A 20858-nucleotide genomic window follows, 5' to 3' on the forward strand; every position below is an offset into this window, starting at 1 on the left:
AAAAAGATTCTGTTCCACCACGATAATGCACCTGCACATTCTGCCAGAATCACTGAACAAAAGGTAAACGAACTTCAATTCCAATTAGTTCCACATCCACCGTACTCACCTAATTTGTCCCCAGTGACTTCCACCCTTTTCCAAACCTAAAAAAATTCTTGGCTGGAAAGAGATTCCACTCAAATGACAAAGTCATCTCTGAAGTGAACAAGTATTTTGCACACCTTGACAAATCGACCTATTGTGATGGCATAAAAAAGCTAGAACATCACTGGAATAAGTGCATTGCTAATAAAGGAGACTACATTGAAAAATAAAAAAAGTATTAACATTATTTTGTTTGTTGTTCTATTTGAGACCGCAAACTTTCCGAACAGCCCTCGTATAGTATAGGAAATAGATTATTTTAAGGTACAAACATACATTTACATTTACCAAAGGATTAGAAGGCCTCCACCAATAGGTATAGTCTTGGAAAAGGAAATATAAAGGTTATAGCAGAAGTGAGAAGAATGAAGAAAAGAAAAGAATGACAGGAAAGTGTGAAACATGAGACTTCAGAGGGCTACCGAGTGCCAATTGTATAACACCAATGAATACAAATTACAAACATATAGTTGTGTACAGAATAACTGCCTCTGTAACTTGAGGCAGTAGGAGCTCCCTAATGGCTAACTTGCCTTGGAACTCAACACACAAAATGCATATTAACAACCCACTTGGGGGGAAAAACAGACAAAGCCCTCCATGATTTAGGAAGTAACATAAGAAAACAGCATTTGTACAAATACAAGGCCTCCATGACTTTGGACGTAACAAAAGAAAAACAATTGCATATGTAAAATACAGCCAGTACATGAGAAGAGGTCCCTCAACTGACTTGCCATGGGCCAAAACAAAACATGTATGTACAACCCTCACTAACGAGAGGGGAACCACTGAATAGTTTGCCTAGCTGTTATACTTTAGAATGTCTGTAGTTCTGATGAAAGTTTAAAGAGCCTGTAGGATCTTTTGATTGGTGAAAAAGGCTTTCAACTGGCATGGCCAGTGAAAACCATGGTCATACAGAGTGCTCGCTAAAATTCGTCTTTCATGTTTGTATTTAGTGCACAAAAAGATATGCTGCACATCTTGATTCTCAGCTAGGGCACAAGGGCATTTCCCATTCCTTTTGTTCAGGAAATGCTTCAGGTATGTCTTAAAGTTCCCATGCCCTGTAACGATTTGGGTGATAATGAAGTTTGGATGGTAAAAAGACATGTGCCTCCTGTCCTGAATGCTTGGAAAAAATTGGAAGACAAGTCTTCCCACCTCTGTTGCCAGATTCGGCTCATGATGTTGTCTAGTTGGGACTTAACCAGGCTCGATGGAAGGGTGTTAGCCTTAAGGGCATATTAGCCTTAGCTGCCTTTTTTACAAGTAGATCAGCTTGTTTGTTTCCATGCCCTTTGATCCAGTTTAAGAGGATTTTTATCCCTTTTCCTCTAAGTAGTGTCAGAAGGTTGATAGCTAATTTTTTGTTTTAACTTGATACTAAATTTATTGCAGAAAAAACTGTTCACATACATAAGTTGTAGAAAATAATGATAGAATTTTTGCAGCATAAGGTAGGAATTTGATATATTTTTAAAAATATTTTGTGCGATGCGGGCCGCACAAAATATTAGTGCAGGTTGTGGGTTTTCCACCCCTGCTTTATAAGGCTTTTCCCTGCCTATATTTATGTGAATTGTTTAAAAGTTCTGTACTGTCTGATATCTTCAAAACATTTTAAAATTTTGAAGATATCTGATATTATGGATTTAATTTTTTTGTTTTTTGTATAAGTCTTTAATGTTGTCTGTTTGTACAATTGTAAAATATATATATTTTGTCCTGGATTTATTTATTAAAGGTATATTATATATTTAAATACAAGAATCATTGTAAATGTATTAACAGATATTTAGGTCTAACATATTGAATTTTTAATAGATAAACTTTATAGGAAAATTGAGAACTTGCAGTAATTTATCTTTTTTTGCCATGTAGAAATTTGAAGAGAGATTTTCCACTTTATTCTTGTTGTATTTATCCTTTAACACAAAAGTTTAGTTATTTCAGATATATTTAATATGAGCTAAAATAACAAATTTAATGCACACAATACCAACAAGCAGTGGCGTGCCATGACATTTGATGATAGGGAAGCCGTGTTTCTGTAAGAAGCCAACTTCCAGAGGCAATCAGTTAATTGCGCGTCAGTGATGGCCTAGGGTCCATTCGTACGTACGTGGTGGCAGAAGAGACATACCTGGCAAAAACCGACAAAAAAGAAACATAAAATAAACATATACTATGTACAAAATAGTTTGCTTTTAGGACAATCAGCCATTCGGACATCCTGGGCGTCGATGTGGTTCTTTGATGGTCGATTGAAGGTGGCCCCGGGACAGTTGGCGTTGACAAGTCTGTAGGGCACGGGGAGACTTCCTCTGTTGGCGTTGGGGACATGGTCTAAGTCTGAAGTGGCACAGGTTACAGGTTGGCACAATAGACGAGAAACTGTTTTTTTTCTTTGCGCGTTGACACACGGTGTTTTGGTTATTCGGAACGTTAACCGACTGCCAGGTGTCCTCAATTGTCGGAGATTATATCAATCTCCGTTCTTTCTTTCGTCCATTTGATTGGTCGTTCTCCCTCAATCATGCTTCCCGAATGGTTGGTCCCTGGTTACTAAACCTAACGAGACTCACCTGGAGCACGAGAAAAGTCAAAATCGAAGATGAATTCGATCTTCCACCGATCATAGGACGACTTCCTTCCGCAATTTATGGTTTCTGCCTGGCAGTTTGATATAAACAATGGTTGTCCAACTACAAACGACTTTTACCTATGTTTTTTTAAACTGATAAATTTTTCTCTAAATTAATCATTTTTTGCATCTGTCGTGACGGGTCAGATCTGTCCAGTACATGACATTTCCATAAAAGTTTTAAACAAATACTGGAAATGACAAAAATAAACAATTTATGTATTTTAGTTCTAAAATATAAATAATACATACATAATACAAATTGATATGATACAAACAATGATAGAAAAACTTGTTTTTTTAATTTTTTATAAACTAATTCTATTCAGTGATTTTTTTCTGCAAAGTCATTAATTACTTTATCATAAAAGTCACTGGTCGTCGACTCCATCAACGTATTTGAAAGCTCTTTTTCTATTGAAAAATTGTCGTCGCTAGCACAACGCTAGTGACGACAATTTTTCCTCTGACTGAGTGTTCCTGGCCAATGTATGGATTTGCTTCGTGGTCGAAAAACTGCGCTCAGCAGATGCACTGGTAGATGGTACTGTAAAAATTAATGATATTAAATCATATAATTCTTTTAGTACCTCTTTGTTCGGATCGACATTAATTATAATATGTTTTAGGTTTAAAGCCTGGACTCCACATTACCTGAAAACAGAAACTCAGAAACGGAACTGAAACATACAGCGTTTTCATTTCAGTTCTGTTTTTGTTTTACCTTGACGCTACTAGCATCGAAATGAACTTTACGTGGAAATGCGCCATCTGTTGATCAGTTCTGTAATTGTCGTAGAGTCGAACATGGATGACGCTACGGATTTCGTTATGCTTTCTCTGCATTTATCAACAACGAAATTGTTAATAATCTTTGAATTATTTACATTTTTTGTCGTGCAGACATCTGTATTTTCTAAATTCTTCGATGAATAATTCCAAATCTATTTGTTTCTTCGTCCTTTTCGCTGCACTTTCCGCCATTACGACAACAAACTACACATGACTAATACACGTGACTACGCGTCACAAATCCTTGCGTTTTTATTGGTTGCAGCACGACAGAAGCGCAGAACGAAAACGGAAAAGTTAAATAATTTTTAACTCTGCTTTCAGTCTTGTTTCTGTCCAACTGAACGTTCCAAAACTGAAAGTTTCGTCAGTTTGGCTTTCCATTTTACGATTACGTCGCGGATTCCGGCAATGTGGAGTCCAGGCTTAAGAGTTACTTGTCAATATAGTCCAGACACGAATATAAATATTGCGATTCCCCTCATAATTTAGATAAATCAAAAAATTTCCCATAAAATTTACTTAATTTATAGAATTAAAACACACTTGAAAAAATTGTTTTTCATAATATTAAAATTATTAACATCTAAAAGTGATAAAAATTCTAAAGATTTTATGTCTGAAAATCTGTCAATATAATTACAATATAATTAAAAGAAAATTATAATCAAATATAACTTTGCAAAAAACGTACATAAAAATAACATTGAATACTCTTTACTTGAATTAAAAATAACATTGAATACTCTTTACTTTAGTGAATTGTTTAAGATTTAAACAATTCACTTAGTCAGATAGCTCCCTACCCAGTGGCTAAGGGATAGAATCGTTGGAAGCGTTACAGGTGTGTAGTGTAGCTTCCACCAGCTAAACCGGGGAGGTTGGTGCTCTGTAAAGCGCATACGCCAATGCCCTCTGGCTGCTTTACACCATTCAGTTATTCTCGCCGTGGAAGCTGTCTCGTAAGCGCTTCCATTCCGCCACTGATATTTGAATATACAATAGCAATCTTATCGTTTTTTTCACATGTAGTATAGAAATTTGTAATAAGATACATAATGCAGTTATAATAAAATATTAATTTTAATTAATTCAAAGTACGTTAAAATATGAAAATTTATATTTTAGAAACTACAAGGGAAGGTCATTGGAAGGTGGAAGCGGCGCTTCCACCGCTTTCAATGATAGCACACCACTGCCAACAAGTAAGTTGGTATTCCAAGACATACTCATATTGGCACTACTGTACTGAGGATTTAGGCTGGGAAAAAATTATCTGTAGCATTTTAGCTAATTTTACTAAAAAAGTTGTAGCAAAATTTTAGAAACTGTAGCTAACATTTCTCATCTGTGAGGCTACCCAGAACAATACATGATACATTATTGTTTAAACATTTGTATATTCTCATAGATACTGTACTATATTACAGTGTACTACGAATATAACCATAAATATATTGTTACAACCCACAAGTATCATACATTATTGAACAATTCTTCTTGGTTTTGATTTACACAGGCAACAAATGCTGAATGAAAATCAAATTCTCAACTTGGGAGCCATTTATGGAGATGTTTAAAAGTTGCTGACATTTTTTACATTAAGACAGTTTCCAATTGGAGTTTTTGGTAATATCATCTCACTGAAATTTCTTTCACAGTTGACAGTGTGCACTGTGTGTGAAAGAACAAATTCAGTAACTGTTGATATATGAGGAGTAGTGATGTAACGAATAGTATATTCGACCTTAGCCGAATACCGAATATTCGGCTAGGAAAGTGGCCAAATACTGAATATTCGGCCAAACTATTCGGCTTGATTAATGCACGTACAAAAATTGGCGCAAAAAATTATGGCAAGGATCGCGCACCCTGCTCTCTATTGGCCCACTGTCACTACGATTTTTTCTTCCAGTAGGTCTAAATTATTTAAATTAATTAATTAAATTATAATTATTAAAGTTAATATGAGATAGAGCCTAACGTCTACCTCTAGTGCCAAATTGGTTTATAATTTATGTAATAGCCGTAAATAGCCCAATATGATTCGGCAGTTGTTGGTATTTAGATGTAAGTTATAACTAAGTTATTTTATTTGCAATCGATCTTTTTAACTTTTTAATTAAGCACTAAAATTTTGTTTTTACTACGTATTTGTAGACTGAATAGTACTCTAAGGATATACTTTAGTGGGGAGATTTATGGTCTAGTTTCTCCCCAGTTGTGGAACAGTTCAAATATATTATTGGGGTGTTTCTATTTGTGAAGCTTTGTGATATTTTTTTGTTATTGTTTTTGTCAATATTTTTAAAATTAACATGATTTCAAATGTTATCTTTTGCATATAATGAAAAATGCTCATTCTTTGCTTTATATATAAAACAAGGGCGTTGCCAGGGGGAGGGGCAGAGGGCAGTTGCCCTCCCCTAGAAATTCAAAAAAGTTATTTAAATGCTAAGTTTTAATTAAAATAATCTTCTTAGACTTCTTGTAAGTTAAAGAAAATGTTTTATTTGAGATATTTCTTTTCTGGTACATAGTAAATGATTAAAACTTTATGAATCGTTTCTATTTTACCTACATACGATTCATATCCTCTATCAATTTACATCATCTTGCCCCCCCCTTACCCATTGGCTGGCATCGTCCTTGATATAAAATAAATTATATATTAGTTCCTCATCTTCTAGAAATAGATAAATAATTCTTTCTTTAAATACGATAAGTTTCAATAAAACGTTTCGTAAATCATTTTAAAATATCGTAAAAAATATTAAAATACTAGCAGGTAGGCCCGGCGTTGCTCGGGCAAAATTAATGATAGCGAAGATTAAGATTATTATGTTATAGTCACAAAAAAAAAAGAATAATTTCATTAATGAACTAAGTTTTTTTAAAGAAAAGTCGAATTTGAAAATCGAATGTTCTAATATTGTTCGATTTTCACGATGTGTTCTGATTATATCCTTCGATTTTCATCGAATGTTCTAAAGAAGAAAGGTTGAGAAAAACCGAACTAATCTGTTTAAATTTGAAAATCGAATATGTTCCAACATATTACTCTTTTTCTTTTTTTTCTTTTTTTTTCCAGCGCCCGTAAATCTTGCGCGTCGCTTTCTCTTGTTCTCCATTGTTACTTAACACTTCCATTGTTACTTAAAACTTTGCTACTTAAATCTGGTACCCTAACTGTGTACCAAATTTCAACTTTCAACTCCTAACCGTTTTAGCGAATATTAAGATTATTACGTTATAGTAAACCTTACCCGTTTTCACAGAATGCAAGAATTGGGTCCTCCCTGTTTCCAGACTAATTACAGAATTTTTAGATAGGTCTAAAAATATGTTTGATTTCCCGCAAAAACGAAAAAAACTGCATCTGCGTCTTGCACGTCGCTTTCTTTCTCTTAACACTTCCATTGTTATGTAACACTTCCATCATTGATGGAAGTGTTAAGACTTAATCCCCCCCCCCGTGGGAAGGAATTTCGAAAAATCCCTTCTTAGTGTGCGTTCTCGTGACATCCCCTAACTGTGTACCAAATTTCAACTTTCAACTCCTAACCGTTTGGGCTCTGCGCTGATTATTATTATTATTATGTTGGGTTAAGTGAGATATACTCGGTTAACACCGGTGGCTGTGTACTATGCCGGACCAAAGTCAAGGCATAGTAACCAAAACAGAAATTAAAGAAGTGTATCAGTGTGTGTGTCTGTATTCAGGAATTTTCTCACAATATGACATGTATTCAATATAGTGGCCTTCTGTAGTGTGATGTATGTGTTTCTATTCAATTCTAATGTGCCCAGGCTTTTGTGTAGTGTGTGTGGTATGACACCTGTAGAGGAGAGAACAACAGGTACAATAAGCACCCTATCCATCCTCCACAGATGCCCTATTTCCTGGGCGAGTTCTGTGTACTTGCTAAATTTTTCAGTGCATGTGTTTTGTATATTGTGAGTGTTTGGAATGGATATGTCTATAATGTATGTGATTTTATTGTGTTTGTCAATGACTGTGATGTCTGGTCTGTTGTGGTAAATTGTTTTATCTGTGATTATGGCTCTGTCGTAGTACATTTTGTGCGTGTTGTTTTCCAATACTGTCTGTGGAATGTATTTGTAGTATGGTTCGTGGATGTCTACTAATTTGTGTTTCTTTGCAAGCTCTTGGTGTATTATATTTGCTACTTGATTATGTCTGTGTAAATAATCTGTCTGTGCCAAGAGCTTGCAACCAGAGGTGATGTGTTGTATAGTTTCTGGCATGATGTGACATTTTCTGCATGTGTCATTTGTGAGTGTTGCATCTTTGAGTATGTGTTTTCTGTAGTTTTTAGTATTTATAACCTGATCCTGTATGGCGATCATGAATCCTTCCGTCTCCCCAAAGAGGCATCCTCGAGCTAGCCAGCTGTTTGACGCAGTTTTGTCAACAAAATCCTGGGCCAGATCATAAGGATGCCTGCCATGGAGTGCCTTTCGAGCCCACGATTGCTTAATGGTGTCTATGCTTTTTATATGTTGTGTTGTGTCCATATGATGTGAGTGTAAGTTTAATGGTGTGTTATTTGAGTCTGCTAGAGTTACTGCTTTATGTAATTGTGATGTTTCTTGTTTTTTGTAGAAAAACTCTCGCAGTGACTGTATTTGTTTGTAGTGAAGGTTAACTATGTCAATCAGGCCACGTCCGCCATCTTTACGTGGAAGGGTTAGTCTTTCTATAGCAGATTTAGGATGATGTTGTTTATGCTTAGTAAGTGTAGTTCTTGTTTTCCTTTGGAGTTGCTCAAGATCTGTGTGAGTCCAATGTATAACTCCAAAAGAATATGTGAGTACTAGAATGACATATGTGTTTATTGCTTTGACTGTACATTTTGAATTTAACTGTGTTCTGAGAATAGCATTTAACCTACTTTGGTATTCTTTAATTAATCTTTGCTTTATTTGTGTATGTTCTGTTAGTTTGGCCTGTTGGAATCCTAAATACTTGTAGAACTCGCCCTCTTCCATGGATTCAATAACGTCTCCATTTCCAAGCGCAAAATCTTTTTTCAGGATTCCTTTTTCTATGTGAAGTGTTTTGCATTTATCTAGGCCGAATTTCATTTATATGTCCTTGGTGTATGAATGTGTGATTTGTAGGAGTTGACAAAGTTGTTTTTGTGTGGATGCATAAAGTTTTATGTCATCCATGTACATGAGATGTGACAGTGTATACTGTGTTGTTTTTTTATGTCTGATATTGTAACCATATTGCGTGTTGTTTAACATGTTGGATAACGGATTCAGGCTAGGCAGAACCAGAGAGGACTCTAGGAATCTCCTTGAAAAATTCCTCGCCTAATAAAAATTTGGTTTGTTTGTATGGAAGTGTTATGAACCCTGAGATGTAGTGTTGTTCTCCAGTGCTGCATGGTGTTTTGGAAGAATGCAATGAGTGATGGATGTATTTTGTACATGTGTAGAATATGTAGCAGCCAACTGTGTGGAACACTGTCGAATGCTTTTCTGTAGTCTATATATGCCATGTGTATGTTTCTGTGTTGTTTGTGTGCTTGCCTGTAGAATGACTGAATCTATGAGTAACTGTTCTTTGCATCCCTTGTGATTTCTACGGCAACCTTTTTGTTGTTCTGTTAGAATGTCGTGTTCTTCAACATGTTTGTATATTTTGTTTGCAATACAGGATGTCAATTTATTATTATAATAATAATAATAATATTATTATTATTATCAACTCGTCTCGATTATATATATAATATACGTGAATACAAATATAACATAATTAACAAAACAATAACATTGATGCCCGATACATTCTAACCTACACGCATCAATGTTATAAGATATCGGGCTAGATAAACACTATAATATTATTTAATTATGAAATAATTTAATACTAGAGTTAGATGCTATTTCTTATTAACTTTAATAATTATAATTTAATTTTCAGCATTAATAAAAGTTACCAAAATGATTAATTTACTGTGTTTTTGTTATTTCTTACTCCTGTTTTTAGGTATTTGGTATTCGGCCGAATAGTGATTTAAATATTCGGTATTCGGCCGAATAGTGAAGAATAGGCCGAATACTGGGTAGTAACCGAATATTCGTTACATCACTAATGAGGAGTAATCTGAGAGAAGGTCATTTACAACTATCATTTTATAAACTTTAGACTTTAGACTGATGACAGATCCTTACATCTGTTTTAAATAAATCCCACTTTATCACAAACTTGTTTTTTTAAAATTACAATATTAACAGTTAAGTATTCATTTATTGGAAACTTTCGTGTCTACAAAGCAGAAAATACATGATGCTTCATAAAGTCTGTCAAAGCAAACTTTTCTTTCATGTTGGAGTGATGAGATTGCACTTGGTTGGTACTAACTGTCCCATTTTAGGAGAGATAGGGTGACATTAGGGTTACCCAGTTGGTTTGGCCAGCAATTTTAAATTGAGGCCAGCAGTTAACAAATTTATGTTTTGGCAAAACAGTTTAAAATATAAACAAAATTATGTTTTAATTGAAAAAATATTAGATAAAATTATTTTTAATATTTAGTATGTGTACTTGTAATGATAAAATGCTTAAGGTTCCAGATTTAGGTAACAGGTTCTGGATTTAGTATTTCACCCCCGGTGTCAAGGAGAGGTTGAGTTTCATATTATTTCTTTATTTAAAAAATTTTTTTAAATTAATTAAATTTTAAATGAAAGAGGTTAACATTGAAAGAACTACAGAAAATTAAAATAAGGAAATTAAAAACAGAAATGGTCTGAAGATTAAATTATTTCAAAATCAGTTTATAATTGTTTGCAATAATTATTATATTATGAGATATCTGAAAAAATTCTAGGTTAAAACCTAGTAGTTAATTAGTTAATTAATAAGAAATTGCTAATATACAAATTACAATCAAACCTCAGGTTTTGAATGCCTTACTTTTCAAACAATTTAGTTCACGAACAAAATTTTGAACTTGTATTTGCCTCCATTTGCCATATGATAAATCTATTGCTGAACAAGCTACTCGACAAGAACAAGCCACAGATTAGAGATACACAGATTGTCAACTCCCGATACTTCCTATATGAAAGAAAGTTGATGGTCTGATCAATCACCAACAGGACTACAAATTCAGAAGTTAGTGCCGTAGTCCTAAATCAATCATGACATTGCTATTTAAATCAGATTTCAATGCACATGTGGGAAAGATACTATTTGTGTTTTTTGGTAGACATTGCAGTTGAATCTAAATCAAATTTCTTAATAAAAACCTCATTAATTGACATTTATCTTATAGAAATGGCATTTAAGAATTTAAAAGTGCTTAAGTCAAATTAAATAACAAAAATTTATTAATGTAATATTATCTATTATAATATTAATATTTGATATTTAATAATATTAGATAGCCAGTTAGTTAAAACTAAAAATAATAATTTAAACTCCGGATTTTACACCAAAACTAAAACTAAAATCAAAGTAAAATCTAAATTAATTATGTGAAATCTGGAATTTTTATAGCCTAAATTTTTAATTATTTTCCCTTCTGTTACATAAAGAGTTAGGGAGAAATTTTACTCTGCTGGGACAAATTCCACCCTCTTCAAAAAAAAATGTCAACATTCTATTGTTCTCATCCATCCTACAGCTCAACTTGCATGATAGGTTTATAGTTAACATTCAATTCCATCACTTTATTTTTATCCCAGGAAGGCCTTTAATCTCCACACCTGTTCTAATAAACCTTTGCCTCCCACAACAATCGATCACGTGACATATTTTCCCACCAAGAAGCTATAAAAGACGCTTCTCCCCCCCTCTCAGGGATAGTCCTTCATCATCTGCTAATCTACCGGTCACGTAACCGCAACACTGGATATTCCAAACAGCCGCAGTCTCAAATTTTATACCTAGTGTTTCCTTTTTGGATATCTTAGTGCTTCGGACCACATTCTATGGAATCATCTAAGAGGTATGATAATTGGGTACTGTAAACTCTCTCTCTCAGCCCCTTTCGTGCAACAGAACTAGAAACCCAGCTTGAGAAATGTTAGGAAGTGTAGTTACAACTTTAGTTGCTTAATTTTAATAAATTATTGTACTATTGTTAAATGGTGTCATTACTCGTCTATCACCCACGCCTTATTGTCGTCCCCTCTTCCCTCGCTACACTCGCAGATCTGAAGAAAGACATCCCGGCCCTATGGGCGTCTAAACTGTAACCTAATCATCCTCTGACAAGTGGGCAGGTCCACGACTTGTTGCCGGAAAGTGAGGTACGGCTTCCTCTTGCTTCCTGGCGGTTCACAATTAGTTAATTAAAATTAAAATCAAATCAAATAAAACAATATTTTGGAAAGTTTGGATAAAGTACTTGTCCGTCTTGGTTGATTTGGTTATATTTCATCCAGGGAGTCAGAGTTGACTCTCTATTTATAGCACTTTGTAAAGTGTTGGTTTCACTTTCAGTTGGTGGTGACAGGACATTTTGCTTATAATATATATATATAGAATAGATAGAGATATTATAATTTATATAATCAATGTTATGTTGCATTTGTAGGCATTTTTATGCATGAAATACAGTTAAAAAAAGGTTTAAAAAAAAGGCTTTGTTTTGGGCATTGGGAATGGATTAGTCAATTTTTTATTGTTTCTTATGATAAAGTTTGTTTCAGGTTTAGAACAGATCGGTTTTTGAATAATTTTTAGGAATGAATTAAATTCGAAAACTGAGGTTTGAGTGTAATTTGAAATAAAAATGGATTTAAATTAAAATGGCTTATTAAAATGATTAAAATGAACATTTTTTTCCTTGTTAGTAATGAAATGGAGAAAGTCAAATCATCAAAAGTACCAAAGAAAATTAAAAGGAAAAAATCCATAAAAATTAAAAATCCAACTGAAGAAAAAAATATTGAAAAAATTAATAAAATTAAAACAAAACAGAAGAGAAAAATAATAATTCAAGATAATGAGATCAGCAGTACCGTTCATGATGTTGAATCAAATATTTTAACTGATGAGACACTGCAGAATTCATTGTTGATAAAACCCGGAACTAAATGGTTTGAATATAAAGTAAGTATTGAATTTATGTCATCTAATTTAGACTAGATCATATATGTATACTTATATAATTCCAATGAATTTAATATGTATTAACCCTTTCTACAAATTCATGCTGAGTCCACAGGGGAAGTTAATAGGTGGTCCTTTCAAGGAATGAATTGTGAACCCCACCTGTGACCTATTTTCATATTGCTGCTTTGAAAAGTGCTTGTTTCAGTTTTGGTTGGGATGGAACATTTTGCTTTTAACATATACCGTATATCTCGGCAGATAAGACGATAGTTGAACCATAAAAAATGGCCCCGAAAATCCGGGGTCATCTTATAGGACAGATACAAAAAAATTGGATTTAAATTTATATAAATTAAAACCATTATAAAAAGACAGACAAATTGTAATTATTTACTAGAAGAGAGTAGGGTATGTGCACAAAATAGAATAGCCCATAGAATGTTTTTGTAAATAAATAGTCAAGGTCATTACCCGAATGCCTGAATTAGTGTGAATGTTTGCAAAAATTGCCAGATGCAAGAAAATAAAATTTGTTCATTCGAAAAATTACAAATAGGACATAATTCCATATACGCTATACAGTATTATTATTCAGATGATGATCGCTGATCTAAACTAAATTCATAGCCCATTGATAGTTTGGGGGTCGTCTTATAGGATAGATATATGCTAAAACTATAAAACTTTGATGAAAATTTATACATCGTCTTATCTGAAGGTCATCTTATATGCCGAGATATACGATATACGTTACCGGCAAAACCCGATTTTACGCCAAACTAGTTTTGCCTAGTTCAAACTAGTTTGGCATAAGTGTGTCAGGCCAAACTAGTTTAGAATTATTATTCAAGTATATTAATGGTTAAAATAAAATTAAAAGGCAACAATTAGATGAACAATATTTATTCAAACATAGTCTACTTAAACAATAATCAAACACCTTTATTGTTGCTGAGAAAGTTTAATTTAAAACAAACGTTTTCGACCTATTCTATAGGCCATCATCAGGTTGAAAACTGACAATTGGATATACGTTTCAATTGTCAGTTTTCAACCTGAAGTTGTGTCTTGTACATCAAATAGCCTTAGAAAGGCTATTTGATGTACCAGACACCTGGTATACCACAAATTGAATCAACTCATCAATCTTGAGGTGGGCTTATATAGACAGGATTTTACCATACTGAAACAGGTAAACTCCAGAGTCATCAAACTAGAAGCAAGTGTCAAGCATAATTTGCAGCGTAAATATGAAAAAAAAAGCTCACTTGGATAATCAAAATACAAAAATTGCATTCCAAACCTAAGTTCAACAACATTATAACTTGTTGGGACAACATCTCTCCTCCAGAATGCTTCCACAAGACATTCAAATTTGGTCCTACATTCATACCTCAATCAGCTTCATCAAATCCGTTTTCATTCATTCTGAATGTGGAGAAATTACTATCTAGAGCAGTGATTCCCAAACTTTTTCAATTCACCACCCCTTTGTTTCATAAAGTTATACCCAGCGCCCCCTAATCCATTTTCTCTTGTGTGAGAAAGGATTTGAAATATTCTTAGGAAAACTTTTCTATGAATCTCACACTTTGTACCCTTACCATACATTGTTCTCAACATCTGGAAACCATTAAATGCAATGTTTCCTCTTATCAGTTTAACAGAGGAAAGGGAACAGCTGTCAGTGACCCCAACTTTTGCCTTTGGTCACTGTTCAGTACCCTGCCTCCAGCGCCCCCTAGATTTACTCACCACCCACAAGGGGGCATTATCATCCACTTTGAAAAACGCTGATCTAGAGGAAATAATGAGTATTCAGACACCCGCAAGGACTATCTCTGATGGAAAGCGCTGATGGCAATTGAAAATTACAAGCCTGAACCCGATGTACATAAGTTCTGGAATTTTGTCAAATGCAGTAAGAAGTGGCTCCAATCTAACAACATCACAATGGTCAAAATCTGATAAGAGCAAGGCAATTGTCATCATGCTAAGGGCAATCTATGTCAGTATAGTACACCAATATATAGTTGACACTCAGTGTCAACCCGCTGAGACCTCCTACACAACAAGGCTACAAAGTTGTGTTGGTAGATTCACATGCACTGGCCTTGTGGCAGTCTTAGGCCTTCAACATTCAATAGTTAGCTCCCCTGACAATCCCCTGCCTTTTTGCATTTGCTAAAATGCATAAACTTAGGCAAGAATTAAGACCCTGTGATCAATAAAGCCAGATCTCCCACAGTCTTGTTAGAAAAACGTATCCATCACTTGTTACAATGCCGTCTTGACGCATACAACTTTACTGTCTCTGATTCCAATGCACTACTCGCCAAACTCCATAATATAAAGTTAAATGGGAACAAATATCTTACTGTATTCAACTTTGCACTGATGTTCCCATCCATTCGTTTGGAACCATGTTTTTGTGTGCTAAGAGATTTCTTTCTCACTACTACATTTGATGTTCAGAGATTCCATTTCCAGATATTAGAACTTATGCATCTAATATTCTATTCTTCCTTTTTTTACTTTGATGGTCAAACTTGCATTCAAAAAAGGGGAGTACCAATGGGTAATTCTATCTTGGGGATCTGTGTGTACTTGTCTTATGAAAGTTGGAAGAAAGAGTTTTAGTAAACTTACAATCCAATATCCTTAGTTATACATGGTATGTAGACGATATTTTGATTATATGGAAAACCAAACCTGATATAGGGGAAGTGTTAAAAGTTTTTGACAACAATGGCTATGGACTAACACTAGAGTTAGATCAGGAAAGTCACACAGAAGTTAATTACTTAGACGTAAAGATTCATATGACAAATAAAAATATAATTACCAATATTTACCGCAAACCCACATACATTCCTTTTCTTTATGCCTAATAACTCAGCAGTCCCTTGCCCTTTTAAAATAGTGGCATTCTGGGCCCTAGTCTCAAGGGCTTATTCTCAGTGTTTGGAGACTTCTGATATCTACAATAAACTGAAATGCATTAAGTATATGGCATCTACACATGAGTACCACCAGTCCTTAATCAACAGGCTCGCTGCCAACCAGCAATCTAGGACAGCTATCACCAACATGAGGATTAATGATGCAGAGCACAATCGAGTTGTTATATCTTACGACATCCCTCCAACAAATTTTATAATAGAATTGCTAAGGATTTAAACTTGTGCCTAACATATAAGAGAAAATGGAACATTTTCTGGCTTTTAACTAATGCCAAAGACAAGTCCAATGACAAGAAAGTGCCAGGAGTGTATCGCATTCCATTGTAGGATGAGCGTTTTAATAGATTGTAACATACATCGGATCCACGTACAGAACACTGGAGGCTAGAATACGGGACTTCGAATATGATGTGTCCAAGGGAAAGTATAATACTGCACTAGCCCAATATACTACTGAACCCGGGGTTTCCTCATGTTGGGATGAAGCTACTCTTTTACACAGGGCTTTTGACCAACATGACTTATGTTCATTGGAGGTTCTTGAAATTTATATCACTGGCATGAAGGGAGGTTGCATTAACTCCAACTATATTGTGGTTCCACAATCATGGAAGTATTATTTACAATGCCACAAAGCATAACAAAGCAAATAATTTTTGTTTGTAATTGTTTATTTATCTTTATGCAATGTAAAGGAAACAATTTCCTTATTGAACATCATTTATATGTTTAAACATCGAACTAACTTTTACATCGTTGCATAATATAATAATAATGAATTTATTTATAGTTTTATTAAAAAAATAATTAATTTATATGATGTAAGCATAATGATTTCTGTATAGAACATTGTTTAAATGTTTAAATGTTTCATGATATTTGACCATGACATGTTGTGGTGATTAAGAAAAACCAAAAGGCATTCTGAACATTAGCTGATGCAATCACAATACGAAGGATAGGTTGTAACTTGTCAATGGGTGCATTGCAAATACTTGCGGAGTTTGTATTGTGTTCATTTTTAACCAGTGCTGCCGTTTCTAGGGTAATTACCCTTTTCTAGAGTAATTGCAACCTTTCAGAGTAATGTTTTGGGTAAACTTATATTTAGGGTAAATCTATGGTAAAACTACCTAGTACCATTGTTCTATGGTCTTATTATTCATTGTGCCACAAGTTTTGCTGGAAAAGTTTTAGCTTAAAACCATTCTGTTTTTTCCTATAACTGGAGGGTTTTAGGATAGGACAACAGAAGCTAAAGAAATAATGCAGATTGATGCTAGATACATGAGTGTATACTGTACAGTGATACCTCAGTTTTCGTTGATACTCTGTTCGAAAACACTCGGCAAAAATAACTCTGCAACATTTTTGTTTCTCATAAAAAAGACTGATTTATTAATAAAAGTTCCTGACAAAGTAATTACTTTTAATAAATTAGCTGTTAGAAAATGTTGACATCTCGAGCACCGCAACAGATTTTCCTGAATGATTAAATGTTGAAAAGGCTTAAAGTTAGATTTCTGTATATGATGAACAATTTTGTTACCTATTTATATAAGATGATTGAAGATAAATAAATCATAATGAAAAAGAAAGTTTTATTTTCTTATCATCACCTCGTTATTAGTTAACTTCCAGAATGTGTGGTGGCTTTTAACCATAATAAATCCATCACACAGTGGTTTTTAACTTTAGCAGCTGATTTTTATTTCATCGTGTATATATCAAGCACCTACAAGTAGTTAGACCTTCAGCACTTTTTAGCAAAACAATAGAAACAAATGTGTATTTTTCTCCATACATTTTTCTTTGAAATTTTTTTAAGTATTAAAATTAAATTTCTAGGAAAACTTATAGAACTAATGTTGTTTGGCATTAAAAATTGTAAATAAAAATGTTTTCAGGCTAGAATCCATGTTTTAAGTTACAAACCATGATCCTCTATCGTAGTTGCATCAGCTAACGTTCAGAACACGTTATGGCTTTTCTTAATCACCACAATGCAGCATGGTCAAATATCATGAAAGCCACAACACGAATTTCGCTTTGTGGTCATTTTGAGTTAGCCACATTGTGGTGTGGCCATTTTATAAATGCCATGATGCAAATTTTGCTTCATGGTCGTTTTTACAAATGGCCATGAAGTGAAATTTACGTCGTGGCCATTTTGAAACGACCACAACACGTTGCGGTAGTTTTTGTTCAATGAGCAATTTCAGTCTTTGAGCCTAACATACATATGAGCTGCTCACTTGCCAAATTGATTAATTCCACAAAACAAAAAGTATAAAAATTGATAATGTAAATTAATTTTTAAAATTTCTTTTTAACTTTAAATTTAAATAAACATTGTAAAATGTATTTTTATATGAGCTGTTTATTTTAAAAGTGGCCTAAGTCCATTTTTCAAAAAAATCAAGCTTCTAACTATTTTAATATTTACATTTCTACGTTATCTTTTCATTTTGAAACAAATTGTAAATAATATATTTAAAATCACTAAGATTTTGTAAAACAAAAATTAGCTGGTTAATAGAATGATAAAAATGTTTATTTTGAAAGTGGCGTAAGTCCCATTTTGAGAGTTGCAAATGGATATGGAGTATATTATGCAGTAAAATTTTATGACGAGCTTTATGTTTTATTATTAATATACTTATATATAATGTACGTACTGGATAACTATAAAATGAATAAAACACCTTTAATAATCCAGCAAATAAATTTATTTGCTGGATTATTAAAGGTGTGTTTTATTCATTTTATTATTAATGTAGTATTGCTTGATTAACTCAGATAATGATTTTTTAAATAATAATAATAATTTCATTAAATATATAATTTTAATATATCAATACAAACAAGCAAGTAAAAAGATTACCAATGTGATGCAAATTGATAATGGTAACCCTACTGTGCACCCTCATTCTACTTTGCTTGAGTTTTCTGATAATTTTACCCCCTAAAAACCTTTAAATGGTAAAGAAAAATTGCCAAGTACATACAGAATTCACTCTAAGAAAGGAGTGAAATATAAATCTACACCAAGTACAGCAGATGTTTTTGTTCATGTATTTGTAGTTTGATAAATCTTTTGTAATAGCAAATTAATAACCATCAAGAATATGACATAGAAAAATTAATTTTGTATAGTCTGTCTTGGCAAGATCATTTGTTGCATAATTTGTTGCAGATAAAATGACTGTTCTTGACATAGTAAATTACAGTGTGTGCATGTATTTTGAGTCTTGCGATCCTTATTTCCGATCAGTTTACAGGCCTGTAAATTGGTCGAAAACATTTATTGTGATGAAAGTTATTGATGGAAAAGCATGAATGGTGTGTTTTTTTATTTTATTGTCAAATCTTGGGTAAGTTCCTATTATCAGGGCATTCATTTCTACCTAATAATAGAGACTTCGGAGTTATTGAAATGGCATTAAGAAAAACAATTTGTTGTTTGTCCCTAAGGAATATTACAAAGTCATAAAAAAGTGTTGAAAAAATAAGTTCATTCTAAATGAAATGAAATGAGAGGATTTCATTTCAACTAAGCCTCTAGAGAATACAATTTTTAGAAGGTTAAAAAAATACTAATGGAGAAAGGGTAAATTGGTTAAAAATATGTTGGATGCAATTTTTTAGAATTGAACCATATAAAATGTTCTATAAGACATCAATGAATGATGATGCACTATTCAAAACACTGGATTTACTACCATGTCGGGTGAGACCAAGAAACTTTAATAATATTGAGTTGACACCAATGTACAAAAAAACAAGACCAATCGCAATCGCATACAGCGATTTAATGGATCTATTATACTATACCTGCATACCATAATTATTTTAAATCTCTCATGTATATGAAAATTTGAGAAGAATGAATAATTAGTTGCAAAATATTATTAATGTTAATGTAACATTTTTAAAATAGTGAATAAAAGTTAAATGTTTTTAAATTTTATAACATAAAATAGTATATATTTCTTTTTATTTCAAGGAAAATTTATTTTCTCCATGGACTTATGCCCTTTTAAGAATTAGAAAAGTTATTTCATTAATTTTGAAAGTGGCTTAAGTTCATTTATAGTCATCAAAAACATTATTTTTTAAACAATGTTAATAATGCTAATTGGGTTGATAAATTATACACCCTTAGAAACACAAAAACATTATACTACAATTTTATTAGTTACCAATATTTTTAAATTTATTAAAATGCAAACTCTTAAATATCTCAATTTTAATGTAAATGGACTTAGGCCACTTTCAAAATAAACGGTTCATATATCGTTACATTAAAGGTATGCATTAATATAACAATATATAAAATTAGTTACACGAAAAATGTAAAAATAATAACGATTATATTAAGAATTTACAAATGGAATTAATCAATTTGACCTGTGAACTGCTCATATAATTTATACATACACAAATATGGAACAATATTCTGACTTCAATATACTTATGGAGAAAGGTCTTATATATTTTATGTCTATTTCAAAGCTTAACTTTTATAGAATAATAGACAAACTGATTAAAAAAAGTAATTCATATGATCTCTGGTTCATAAATTTGCATCAAGGAGCTAATGAATAGCACATGAAAATCATAGCATTGAGAGAAATGACTAAAAAGTTATTGCAATGAAGTAGGAAGGAACTGGGACAGTGGTTCTTAATCTGTGTTCCATAAACCTACCTTGAGTGTGCCATGAAAGAAAAGATTTTAAAGTTTTTATTCAAATTTATTCCCATTGCTAGATTCATAGATAATTCCATGTTTCTATTTTATTTAATATATTAAAGCTTATTAGTTTATTGCTTCATTGCTTTCTGAGAATAGTAAACATGGAATTTGAATGTATTGATTCTAATGCTTTGTGTAATAAAAAGTATATGAATGATGTTTTGCAGTCTCAGAAAGGTTGAGAACCACTGATCTAGGATATTAGAAAATTTAAACAATAAGGAAAATATAGGATGTTTGGAAAAGCTCTTAAGTCCATGAGAAAAGCCATGATATCAACATAATTAAGGAAGGATTGAAAAAAATGCAAAATTTGCAATAGATGGGACTGGAAAAAATTTGTTATTCTGAGTTACAGAATTGCTATGAGGAAGTAAAATAACATTCATTTGTCAGGATCTGGGAAAAAATCTGTTATTCCAAGAAATCCATTGTTCCACAATCTGTT

The 20858-nt window shown here is 32.9% G+C and overlaps 1 protein-coding gene across 1 annotated transcript in view; it reads left to right on the forward strand.

Annotated features, from left to right (window-relative positions):
* Window positions 1–12431: 12431 nt before the first annotated feature.
* Window positions 12432–20858, forward strand: part of Noc1 (Nucleolar complex protein 1) — a 39741-nt gene continuing 31314 nt past the window's right edge. The window contains exon 1 of the mRNA XM_067275870.1: window positions 12432–12686. Within this exon, the coding sequence (XP_067131971.1) occupies window positions 12435–12686 (252 nt within the window). The 5' untranslated portion in view covers window positions 12432–12434. The remainder of the gene's footprint in view (window positions 12687–20858) is intronic.

The sequence above is a fragment of the Centruroides vittatus genome, unplaced genomic scaffold (genome assembly GCF_030686945.1).
Source record: "Centruroides vittatus isolate TY-2023 unplaced genomic scaffold, ASM3068694v2 contig_1158, whole genome shotgun sequence".
Taxonomy (NCBI): domain Eukaryota; kingdom Metazoa; phylum Arthropoda; class Arachnida; order Scorpiones; family Buthidae; genus Centruroides; species Centruroides vittatus.